At 42.3% G+C, this 12911-nt stretch overlaps 1 protein-coding gene and 1 long non-coding RNA gene across 4 annotated transcripts in view; one reads left to right on the forward strand and one right to left on the reverse strand.

Moving 5' to 3' along the window:
* The window catches only part of DTWD2 (DTW domain containing 2), a 191700-nt gene extending 186160 nt beyond the window's left edge, over positions 1-5540 (reverse strand). Inside the window, exon 1 of the mRNA XM_037901594.2 lies at positions 5387-5540. Coding sequence (XP_037757522.1) covers positions 5387-5535 — 149 coding nt within the window. The 5' untranslated portion in view covers positions 5536-5540. The remainder of the gene's footprint in view (positions 1-5386) is intronic.
* The window catches only part of LOC119566534, a 28319-nt gene continuing 20858 nt past the window's right edge, over positions 5451-12911 (forward strand). The window contains exon 1 of one of the 3 annotated variants that reach the window (XR_005225701.2): positions 5451-5640. This is a non-coding gene — a long non-coding RNA (uncharacterized LOC119566534). Of the gene's footprint in view, positions 5744-5823; positions 6018-12911 lie in introns of those variants that run through there. The other 2 variants (XR_005225702.2, XR_005225703.2) reach the window with 2 other exon arrangements.

A 12911-nucleotide genomic window follows, 5' to 3' on the forward strand; every position in this document is an offset into this window, starting at 1 on the left:
ACAGCAAGAATTATTACTCCTATTCCACAAACATACAAAGATACCTAGGACTACGTTCACAGATTGCTAGACCTCAATTCACAAGCACACAAGTAACACATGAACACAGATCTATTACAGATGATATTCCAGATAATTTAAATTTTCCTTGATTAAAATCATAGGGCCTGTTCCTGCAAATACTTCTCATGCACAATTCCCTTTGAAGTTTGTGGAAGAACTGTGCACATAGCTTTTACAGACCTTTAACCAAGACCTGTGCCAACAAATTGCTATATATTGCTTTATGTCATCCTCTTTTATATGACCAACCACCTTTTTTAAAGCAGCATACTACATTTAGGGAACAGCAAAGCACTGGTCTACGTAAGAGCACCATTTCCTAACCCTAAAACCTCAGCTTGGATTTTAGTATAATTTTAAAATAAAATATCTGCATGGTCTCATTTAGAAGATTAGGGTTGGAAAAGACCACAGGAGGTCTCTTAAAATTGAAATTGTGCTTAAATATAAAGCAAAATTTCAAAAGGGAATATGGTTTGTTTCTTTTAGTATAGCTGTCAAGAATGACATAGAAATTAAATTGGATCTACTTTTCTTGATTACAATTTAAAACAAACAAACAAAAAAAACCCTGTTGCTAAGCAGGTTATTTAAATCTTCAGAAAAAAAAATCTTTAAAAATGGCAAACCAATTGCAATCACCAAAAAATTCAAAAATGTATATGTGATGAGAAATCACATCTAAATGTTAAACTCTTTCCAAGTTCATTAAACGAAGGGGCGGGATGATGGGGGTGGTGAAAGAATCAATAGCTGTTACTTTCCATTTTGTTAGAATTAGCAAAGTCAGTTCTGTTAAATATTTCTTGAGACACTTGCTAGTCTTATTGACAGCAATCACTTTATATTAATACAAAATAGATAACCTGTATTTTAAAGGGACAGGCTTCAGAGAACAGCACTTATATCAATTACAATCATCTGGTTGCTCACTGGACTAGAACTGGCAGAGCAATGGCATGACAGGCAAGTTCACATTGTATCCATCCCAGCTAATCCAGTATTCTAGTTTAATTGATGGTTTACCCAGCTAGACCCACCATAGGCATGTTTTCAAACAAGGCATACATGTTTTCAACTGAGTTATATTTTGAGCCTATAACAAGCTTGATAGCTTCTCCAACCAAAACACGTTTGGTTGAGTGGGGATTGTAAAAATCAGTTTGTGAACTGGCATCAAAAGAACATAGAACAAACGAATAATCCACTAACCTAGAACAGTCTTTAACCATCATCTCGTAATAAGATCATAAAGATCTGTGATGTCCACTGACATGGGCTATATCTATTATTAATATACTCTATGCAGTTTGCATGTATATACACACACCTTATATTTTCATTTTTAAAATAAAGTACATATCTAGCCCTGCTTGTGAAGATGGTATTCTAAATGTAAACTGACACAAAGTTGTCTTCCTGAATCTAAAGCCAGATAGCTCCAGTGATTACTCCTTCTTTGGCTTAGTTTTCAACTATTGTGTATTTTATTTCTGTAGGTGTTCTTAACTATGGCCTTGTCTATACACAAACATTGGAGTGTTTACACTAAACCATGCAGAAACAGATTTAGTTAAAATGAAAGCAACACTTTGCCTAAAAATGTTTAAATGGGTTTGTGCAACATATAGTTTACTTTTAAATTAGTGTAACTTGTTTGTAAATAAGGCCTATGTTTGATAAGCACATTTTATAAATCTAAACAAATTTCTTTGTACAAAAAATACACCATGAGGCATTAGATGGCAGTATTATATCATTATCCACAACAACTCCAGGGATAACTGAAGATTTCTCCCCAATCAATGGGTTAAAATGACTTCAAAACATTCTACCAACTTACAGTGGTATTGGAAGTGATTTTGAAGAGTTACTCCTGAAGGCATTCTGTGCCAAAAAATTAAAAATTCTGTGCCAAAATATAAAAATTCAGCGTACAATATTTTAAAATTCTGCAAATTTTATTTGTCAAATAAATGTGGAGGCTCCAGCATGGCATTGGGGAGCACAAGCAACTGGCTGCACAGAGGTAGGAGGTCACTGTGCAGCTCCCCCACGGGACATGGCTCAGCAGTGAGACTGCATCCAACCCTGACACAGTGCAAGGATCGAGCCTGCCCCACAAAACACCCCAGGGCCCTGCCCCTACATGCCAGGTGTGGGCAGGCAGGCTCAGCTTGGCAGGATCCAAGTGTGGGGGGATCCAGGTGTGGATTGAGAGGGTTCTGTGTGGGGCAATCTGGGTGTGGGAGGCAATCTGGATGCACAGGGGTTTGTTGAGTGATTCTGGGTGCAATGGTAACGCAGCTCCGCGTGAAGGTGGTTGGGGCTCAGCAGGGCAGGGTCTGGGTGTGGGGGGGGAACAGAACTCAGCAGGGGGATGTGGGGGATTCAGTGGGGGGGGGTCCAGATGCTGGGGGAGTGGGACTCAGCAGAGTGGAGGTAGGTCGTTGGGGGGGTTCAGGTGTAGGGGGAGTTCTTGGTGTTGGCGGGTAAGGCTCACCACGAGGGTCTGGGTATGAGGGGCTCTGGATGCATGGGGGTTGGGTGGATGGGGGAGCAACTCCCCATACAGTGATCTCTGCCGCTGAGGAGCGATGGTTGAGGAGTTTGCAGAGCTTCCTGCAACCTGGGGAGAAAAATCTGGGGGTGGGTCTGACCCAGCCCCGGATGCCGTGCAGAGACAGAGGAAGTTCCGTTCTCCAGAGCCCAGCTGGACCTAGCAGCTGAGCCTGGCGCAGGGTAGGAGCCACCAGCCGAATCTTCCCCAGTCCCGCACCCTGACCCACATTGATTTACCTCTCTGCCAGTTGCCCTAGGCACCCAAAACATACTGCTGGGAAGGGTCGCATGACTGCTCTTGTGGCTTCCCTTAGCTTCTCTGACAAAGTCATTTTTCTGTGGGGAAGCACATAAATCTGCAGAGGACATGAATTCTGCACATGTGCAGTGGTGCAGAATTCCCCCAGAAGTAAAGAGTACACTATAATTCAAAAACATACAGAACACAAGACAAACTGACCTATGACTACAGAAAGATTACCCTTCTATCAACAATATTGGAACACTGCAACTCAAACCACTGAATAAATATTAATTAACTATCATTTCACCACTGAGAGTTAAATTTTTAATCATGCTCATTTCACGATTGTCAAATCTGCTGTGAAAGTGTTCTTAAAACCAATATGTGCTGAGTCATCATCCGAGATTGCTAGAACATGAAATATATTGCAGAATGCAGGTAAAACAGAACAGGAGACATACAATTCTCCCCCAAGGAGTTCAGTTCCAAATTTAATTCACACATTTTTTTTAATGAGTATCATCAGCATCAAAGCATATCCTCTGGAATGGTGGCCGAAGCAGGAAGGGGCATATGAATGTTTAGCATATCTGGCATGTAAGTACCTTGCAACACTGGCTAGAAAAGTGCGATGTGAATGCCTATTCTCACTTTCAGGTGACATTGTAAATAAGCAGGCAGCAGTATCTCCCCCAAAGGTAAACAAACTGTGCTGCTGTAGCGTTTTAATCAGACACACCCTGTGATATGAACTGAAGAGACAGCAAGTGTGAAGAGAGAGGAAGAGTAAAAAGTGTCGTTGGAAGGGAGCTCAAGCACATTTGGCAATATTGTTCCAAAATTGACCCAAAAGATCCTTCTAAACACACCACAACAACAAAAAAGAAAGTGTTTTAAAGATTTTTTAAAAATACTGATACACACCATTTCAAGGGTGTTCTATCAAGAAAAGTTAAGATAAAATATCAGTGTTTCTTTAAAGGGAAATACAAGTAAAGGACACTGAGAAAGCAGTAACACGATAATGCGAGGACAATACAAAGTGGTAACAGCAAGAACTACTAAATAGTAGAATCAAGGTTCGCTGTACTAGTCTAGACTTCACAAACTTAGTTCTGCCATGTCTTTTTATTTTGAAATGCCATTTCCTGTTATTTTTCACCGACACTGGGTTATTTTCTGACTTAACTACGGTACTATATGATCCACTGATTTAGGACTTCATGACTTTGGGGCAGTCCTGCACATTTACATACACTGAACATTAAGGATGCACATAAGTGCATTCAGGATTGGGGCTTTAAGGTCCTCCTCACAGCTGTTCAGCATCTGCTGGATACTACTTGGGTATACTGATCAAAATCAGGAGAGCACAGGTTGGTAGAAATGACTACTTAAGGCAACTAAACAGTTTTTCCTAGGAATATGTACATAAACTTAGAACCCAAGTTGTGGAGCTAGAATATTGTGCTTTGTACCACTTGATGATTACCTCTTCTGTTCATTCCCTTGGGGCACCTGGCATTGGCCACTGTCCATAGACAGGGAGCGATAGCTCAGTGGTTTGAGCATTGGCCTGCTACACCCAGGGTTGTGAGTTCAATCCTTGAGGGGGCCATTTAGGGATCTGGGGCAAAAATTGGGGATTGGTCCTGCTTTGAGCAGGGGGTTGGACTAGATGACCTCCCGAGGTCCCTTCCAACCCTGATATTCTATGATACTGGGATAGATGGGCCTTTGGTCTGATCCAGTATGGCCGTTCTTATGTACCATTCGGTACTGAGCTTTCTGGCTCATGAGTTACCAGCAGGACTGTAGCAGGTGGGGGTTATAATGCTATTGCTGTAATTTCAACTCTATCTATATGCACTTATAAGAGTTGGGCCTCTACCGCTGACTAATAGGGTCTCATTGTTGCCTTGTACCTGCCCATCCATCTGCATCCACACATCTCCCTCAGGGGAAAGGCTACGGGAACATACATAACAAAAATGCTGCCCCCCTCACTTACCGCACCAGTGGAAGGTGTGCAGATGCTAAGGTGAAGCGTGTGGTATAAAACCCACAACCTGTACATCTCACCGTGCTTTACAAAGGGAATACGCACATCATCCCCCCCCCCCTTTTTTTTTTTTATTTTTTGGAGAGGAGAAAACTGAGGCATGGAGAGGTGAAGTGGCCAAGGTCAGCCATTGGCAGAGCTGCAACCCTTCCCCCCCCCCGCCCCCCGTGGCTCAGCAGAGACACTTGCACCTGCAACCCCCGCCCTGGCTCCGCTCCCCCTGCAAAGGAGCAGCAGGAGAAGACCCGCCTCGGGGCTCCCGAAGGCACGTCCCGCCCCGCGCCGCGCCCAAAGCTGACCCGGCGGAGCCCCGCGCTGCGGCCCGCGCATGGTGCGGGCAGAGCTGGGCGCAGACAGCGGCCCGTGTCCCAGCGCTTCCCCCTCCACAACAGCAGGGGGCGCAGCCGCCAGGCCCCGCTGCCCGGCTCGGGCTGACCCCGCGCCCCGCTCCTCACCGGCAGCGCCCGCACTCGGCCCGCCTCACGCAGTGCTCCACCGGCAGCTCCCACAGGCCCTCACAGCCGCCATCTTCTCGCCCTGCTGCTGTCTCCACGGGCCGTTCCGCGGCGCCCGACTCTTCGCTCCCAGCCGCTGCCGCCTCCATTTCGCCGCCGGCTGGGCAAAGCCGCTGCTCGAGGCTGCGATGTGGGAGACGGCCGCCAGGTGGCGCGAAGAGGCCGCGAAAGGCGGCGGCCGGTGGGGAGCTCGGGTAAGGCCGCAGGGCCCCGTCACGTGTGTGAGTGTGTGTCGGGGGGGTCAAGCGCCTATCGTGGGACTGTCCCCATGGGCTGCTCAACCAATCACAAGGCCAGGTAGGGTCAGTGTTCCCGCCTTGTGTGAGCAGGGGTGGGGGCGGTACCGGGTTATCGCGGTCTGGAGGTGCCATGCCAGCGGAGAAGGAGGGGGGGAGATGGGGCTGGGCGGGGGGAGGCTGCGCAGCCCTCCCCGAATTGCGCCAGAGCTGCGCCCGGGGGAAGGTTCCCGTGCAGTGTTCGAGGCCGGGGCACGCTGTTTGCCAGCCGCGTGTGAGAGCTGGGCGCTGCCGTCGCGCCCACCACCGTGAAACTGACCAGACATCCTGGGCAGGTGTGTTTATCCGCACTGGCCCAGAGTTACTCCGGGTTAACTCCATGAGTGGCTGCGCTGGTTCTGGACGTAGGCTGCGTTATTCTGCATTAGTTTAATTCGCTTTGTTATTTAATATGCATTATTGTAGTCTACAACTGGAGTTAATCAAACCTGACTTTATTCTATTTTAACATTTATATGTAGGCAAACAAACATAGGTCTGCATCTGTGCTATAGCATATGCTGGTGGAGACTCTGTAGTGTAGGCATACCCTATGTGCAAATCTTTGCAGGATCAGGCCATTAGTGAAAAGTAGATTGGGGGTTTTTTAATTAATTTTTGATAAATTCAGCTTATTGTTAAAAGTTAAGTAACTTTATAATGTCTTTCATCGTTTTATGACTAACACCCAGTGAGCAAACACTTTTAATAAAACAATATCTCCCTGTGTGACCCCTTAGTCCTTGTTCTCAATGGACACATGCACAACACCTTTAAAAGATAAGCCTGGGAATTTAAATTAATAACTCTACTAGACACTAAAAATCATGGATTTAAAAAAAAAAAAAGACACTGGCTTTGTGGCTCATTACAACAATCTAACCCTCCTTAGTCCTATGACTGCAGAGGTGTTTACTATCAGTGTCATCGGGAATGATTGTTTGTAACGTGTGTTAACTCTTATACACATATCTGTTCCACCCTTGTATTTTTCTGAGACACTCTGAATACCTTTCCCAGACCTGAAAAAGAGCTCTGTGTAAGCTCAAGAACTTGTCTCTTTCACCAAGAGAAGTCAGTCCAAAAAAAAATTACCTCATTCACCTTATCTCTAATTATAATGTGACATTTAAATTGATAGTGCCTCATAATATCTTTTATGGCATCAAGTGTCATTCCCCAGGTGCCTCTCTTCGGCTGTAAATACATTAACGTTTTTTTCCACACTTTTATTTTTTCAGTGGTAGTAGGTATTCCTAATTATTAAATATGAACTAAAATGCTTTTTTACCTGAAAGCCAAAACTCAGGGATGCGTGTTAGTAAAATTTGCACTAGTCCAGAATGGTAAGTATTTTTGCATTAAAGCTCACACACAAAATCCACAGGGCAAACACAGGTATTTGTTTAGTAGAAAAATGCCAAAAATTTCTTTTTAAATTATAAATTAAAATGAAGCAGTCTTTTGTTGTATGTGGTTGATTTATTTTTCTGGCGACTCAACTTGAAAGAATATTGAGTTAGGAAGACTATTGCTTACACTGCTTTACTAGTAAGCCACATAGGTGCAAGAAGTAAAATATGGGTAGCTTAGGCCATATCTACACCATAGGCACTACAGCAACCCAGCTATGGTGCTACACTAATGGAAGGGTTTTTTTACATTGCTGTAGGTAATTCACATTCTGAGCAGCAATAATTAGGTCAATGGAAGGACTCTTGAGTCAGTTTAGCCACATCTAGGCTAAGGATTAGGTCGGCATAGTTACAGTGCTCAGGGAGCTGATTTTTTCAAACCCCTGAGTTCCAGAGCTATGTCAACCTAACTTTTAAGTGTAGACCACGTCTTAGTCCACACTGTCCCCTCCTTATCTCATCTCAATGAAAAGAGCCCTCACTTAGTAGATTAACACACATTGTCTGTCTGTCGCTCATACTCATTTAGGGATTTGTCTATACTACAAATGCTTTGCCAGTGTAACTATGCTGGCCTAATCCCCTAGCGGAGACTCAGCATTTGTCTCCTAGCATAATTTAACCATTTCCTCAAAGATATTAGCTATACCAACAAAAGCACGCTTCTGTCGGCATGGTTGTGTCTACATTACGGGAGGTTAGCTGTGTTGACTAGAGGGTGTGATTTTTTGTACACCCCTAATCAACATAGCTGTCCTGGCAAAACTTTGTGCAAACTAAGCCACACATACTGCCAGGTGACCCCTCCAGATAACGAGGCCTTTCTGCAGCCTCTAATGACAACCAGCTGCACAACTTCACACAAGGGTCTATGTCAACCTAGGATGAGATTTATCTGTAATATTTTCAGATCTTGCAGGAAAAATCTAAAACCTCAGCTTAGATCTTAGTATAATTTTAAAATAAAACTATTTTTAACCATTTTCTCTTAATATATGGTAAAAGCTCTGTTATCCGGTGCTTTACCAACTGGAAAGCTCTATAAACCGGCATTTCTGATCTTCATTGAAAGTCCTGATTATAGTCTGGTTGGTGCATGACCAGCAGGCTCCCTACCTGTCTCTGCTTGGCTCCCCAAAAGCAGTGATATATCCCTGCTGCTCCCAGGGGGAGGTGCGGCTCCGCGCACTGCCTCCGCCCCGAGCACTGCCTCGGCCAATGGAAGCTGCGGGGTGGCACTCGTGGGCGGAGGGAGCACGCATAGTAGCTTAGCTGCACCTCCACCTAGAACCAGCAGTGACAGGTCGCTGCTTCTGGGGAGCTGCCCAAACTGAGCACCATCCAGATCTGGCACCCCACAACCTTCCCACACCCCTTCCCCGAGCCCCCTTCCGCACCTAAACTCCCTCCCAGAGCTTGCACCCCGCACCTCTTCCTGCCCTGTGCCCCTTCCTGCACCCAAACTTCTTCCCTCTTAGTTAACCGGAATTTTTAAAGTTACCAGCACCACCCATTCCCACAATATGCTGGATAACACAGCTTTTACTATATTTATGATTTTTCAACCTATATGGAAAGGGGAAACGATATGCAGAGAGCTGAGTGAAAGAAAAGTAATAAACATGTTTTTTGCAGAATATTTTCAGCAAGAAGGGAATGGAAATAATAGTAATAGTAATCACAAGCTAAGTTTTCATAGGGTTCGAAGGTGACAGGTGATATGCCAGCATCCCAGATTTCTAAAACTTAAATGTTGGGAAATGACCAAAACTAAGAAACGGATGAAAGACAGTAATATTGCAGGTATGGTAGAATAGGGCATAATTAGTTTATATAACCTTTATTATCAGGAAATTCAGTGTTAGGATAAATTATAAATTGGTTACATTGTACAGATAATCTGTAAAAGTAATAATGCTACATTCTGTGTATTGTAGTCTCCCTGGACATAGGTGGATTTATACTAATACAGTTTCACACCTGTGGAGGATATGAGTTCAGAAGTTTCTAGAACATAGATGTAATTATATAGTTCTTTGTTTATTTGATAAAAGCAGAACATGCAAATATAACAAAATATTTTAAGTTAGTTTTACACACTAACCCATTTTACAATGTTAAATTACAAATTAACAACAAAATGCTGTGAACAAACAAGATGGTTAGATTATGGCTGCTTAGGGAACCATACGTTTGAATTTCCTGAGTTCTGTGCATTTATAATTAGTTTAACAGTTACATTTATTAAGGCCCTGATCCTGCAAATACATTTGAGGGCCTTTACTCATGTAAGAAGTCCAGTGTGCAAAGTAACTTAAATTGTTTGTTTTAGAATTGGAGGCTCTTTTTTTGCATTTTATTCTCACTAACAGAACTCTCTGATATACTGCATTGTTCACTTTTATTTGCATCTTTTTGCAGCTGAGCAATATGTTGATAGCAGTTTTTCATGTGAGACTTCCCTTTTCTGAGGTCTTATATTATCACATGTTTAGTGACTTGCTGGAATATCATTCTCACATGGAAAGTCCACTAATTGTGCTGGAAACTACCCTTTTTCTCCACACACATTCTCTTCTGCATTTACCTCTAAACCCGCTCTTTCTCTGTGTGCTTATCAACAACTACTAAGCCTGCAATTACCGAAAACACCCTTTTGTTACCACTGGTACTCACAGAAAAGGGAGGTCCCAAATGAGACATTCCGAGTTGATATGATATTTGTTTGAGAGGTAAAGGGCAGCATTTAGGAGGATAACCATATATGTATAGTATCAGAGTGAAGTGGGAAATGATCCAGATGATGTTTTATCAGCCTAACTGTGAATAGTAGTTTTCCTGACTTACTGCCCAAGCCACAGGTTAACAGCAGCTTGTTGGATCCTCACCAGTGTACACCACTTCGTTAATAAAACAAAAATCTGCATAGTTTCTTTTTTTTCTTTTCTTTTGACAGATAACTGTATGTCAGAACACAGACTTCCTGTTCATTTATCCATCTGGCTTCAGATTTTTGGTTCCATGACCTACAAAAATGTTTAGCAAAAGAGTTAGAGGTTTCTGCTGCAGTGATCAGCAAAGGAAGCAGAAGTTGTGGGTAGCCTAGAGCCTCCCAGGTGTCCCTTCCTCAACTACTTGTCAGAAACTTTTGCTGTGGAAGTGGTTACCACCCCACCCTTACTGTGGGCTCCCATAATCTATTTTTATTGTATTTTTAATTGTATATATTGCCCCTCTTGTAGATGACAAATAGAAACTTTATAGGAAAACAGTCAGAAAATCAGTCCTAGTAATTCTGGCAGTGGTGCTTATAAGGCAATAATTAACTTCCTTGACTTAATCCAATTTCTGTTTTGTTTTATATTTATATGTATAATAGGCCAACAAATTTAATTTAATATCATTCTAAGTAGGCAGTATTTTCCATGTCTGTGAGATAGATTCTCTTTCTGTTACTTGTCAGAAGTGCTCCTATGAGAGTTGAGAAATAAAAACCCTAGATTTAAAGAGCCCCGTTCACTTCCAGCTGATCGGACAGCCTAACATAGCATTTAACTGTGACTGCAGTTACTATTTTTCCTTAAAGTGAGGCAATAAGGCTCCTGTACAAAGTTACAGTCCATCTCTTTCCCTCCACAAAAAAAAGACTAAGGGTGAAATCCTTTCTGCGAGGTAGTCAATGGGAGTTTTGCTATTGACTTCACTGGAGCCAGGATTTCACCCTGAATGTCTGTTTAATCACAACTCAACTTCTGTTAGTTAAGGGAGCATTTGTTCTGCACTATGTTTTCCTAACCTCTGTAGTGTGTGGGTTATTAGTGGCTCATAGAGAGCTGGCTGCTGCTATGGTGCTGGCTCTTGTTTTCTTTCTTAATATACTTATCCATGTGATCAGTTACTGTATTCTATTGTGAGGGAATGTGTGGGAAGAAGCCTAGGTAATCATGAATGGTCAGGGTGGTGTCTGTGAAACAGTCTCACTACTATGATGTGTGTTTCATTCCATGAAAAAGTTTGAGAACCTCAGTTTGAGGCTACTAAACATGTATTTAAATATAATTTAAATTAACATGATTTTTGAGAAGTCCTTCAAAAATAAAACCAGAACCTTTCCTCTATGTGACTGAAGAGTGCATTGTTGCACATTACCAGTTTTCCTTCTTGCTCCATTCTTGATGCAGCTAAGCGATATGTGCAGGAACCTTTCTTGAAGTAAAAAGAGTGTTTAGAGAGCCAAAGTAGTTGAACAGAATAATACAACTCCAAACCCTTACCACGTGCCTGATCTCTATTTTGACTAGGCAGCTCCCAAAGCTGAATGTCTGCCTCATGGAGTAGTGTACTTCTAGCATTCCCTCAGGCTATTCATATTACACAAAAATAATAAGAATGAGTTCGCCATTCAGCACTGAACAAAATCAAATTGTATGGTAAGCAACAGTATAATAACAACATGATATGTTATCTCCAAAACTTTTCATGTGCTGTATTTAATATTATTTATAGTTATGGCTCCTAAAAATTTTATAAGCAGCCTTCAGATCCAGCCCCTATACAGCAAGTCTATATATTGCTATCGCTCAAATTCATATCATACATTTCAACCATTGAGCTCATCAGACTTGAAGGAAAAATAATTAATTTTAGGTATTTTAGCTATTACTGGGTAGGCGGAAGTGTCCCTTACATAAATTAGCACAGCAGCAGAATAGTGTGTGATTATTATCTTGTTACTTCATATCTTCATACCATATTATCTTCATATCTTCCCAGTGAAGGCTGAACTGAAATCAGCATAACCCTGTCCAAAAACCTTTGCAACATCAGACATTTTCTCCTCCTACATCACGGAAATCCCTTTGCACGAGAACCTTACCATTATGGGTCAGCGTTTTGGAGGGTATAGGCCATGGGACGGACACTCTCCCTGGAGACCCATCCCCACCCCTCCAAGCAGGTTCCCACTGCCTCCCTGCCAAGAGGGACTCTCAGCTGTTTCTACTCCCCTTTTCAGTCCCCTCCCTGCCCCACCTCAGGGCAAAGCAGACTTGACTATATAGTTTACTACCACCAACTATAATGTCTAATTTCTAGCAGTTTTTAATCTCTCGTCCTTCCCTGTCTTTCAGTAATGTAGCAATGCCTTTTTAACACTACCCCATTTTCCCAATATTTTGACTAAATGACATAATTAGGGCTGTCGATAAATCACAGTTAACTCACGCGATTAACTCAAAAAAATTAATCGCAATTTAAAAAATTAATCGCGATTAATTGCAGTTTTAATCGCACTGTTAAATAATAGAATACCAATTGAAATTTATTAAATATTTTGGATGTTTTTCTACATTTTCATATATTCATGTATCTGTGTTGTAATTGAAATCAAAGTGTATATTATTTTTATAAGAACTATTTGCACTGTAAAATGATGAACAAAACAAATAGTATTTTTCAATTCACATCATACAAGTACTGTAGTGCAATCTCGTGAAAGTGCAACCTACAAATGTAGTTTCTTTGTTACATAACTGCACTCAAAAACAAAACAATGTAAAACTTCAGAGCCTACAAGTCCACTCAGTCCTACTTCTTGTTCAGCCAATCACTAAGACAAACAAGTTGGTTTACATTTACAGGAGATAATGCTGCCCTCTTCTTATTTATGTCACCAGAAAGTGAGAACAGGCATTCTCATGGCACTTTTATAGCCAGCATTGCAAGGTATTTACGTGCCAGATATCCGAAACATTCGTATACCGCTGCTAAACATTC

The sequence above is a fragment of the Chelonia mydas genome, chromosome 5, assembly GCF_015237465.2.
Source record: "Chelonia mydas isolate rCheMyd1 chromosome 5, rCheMyd1.pri.v2, whole genome shotgun sequence".
NCBI classification, from domain to species: Eukaryota; Metazoa; Chordata; order Testudines; family Cheloniidae; genus Chelonia; species Chelonia mydas.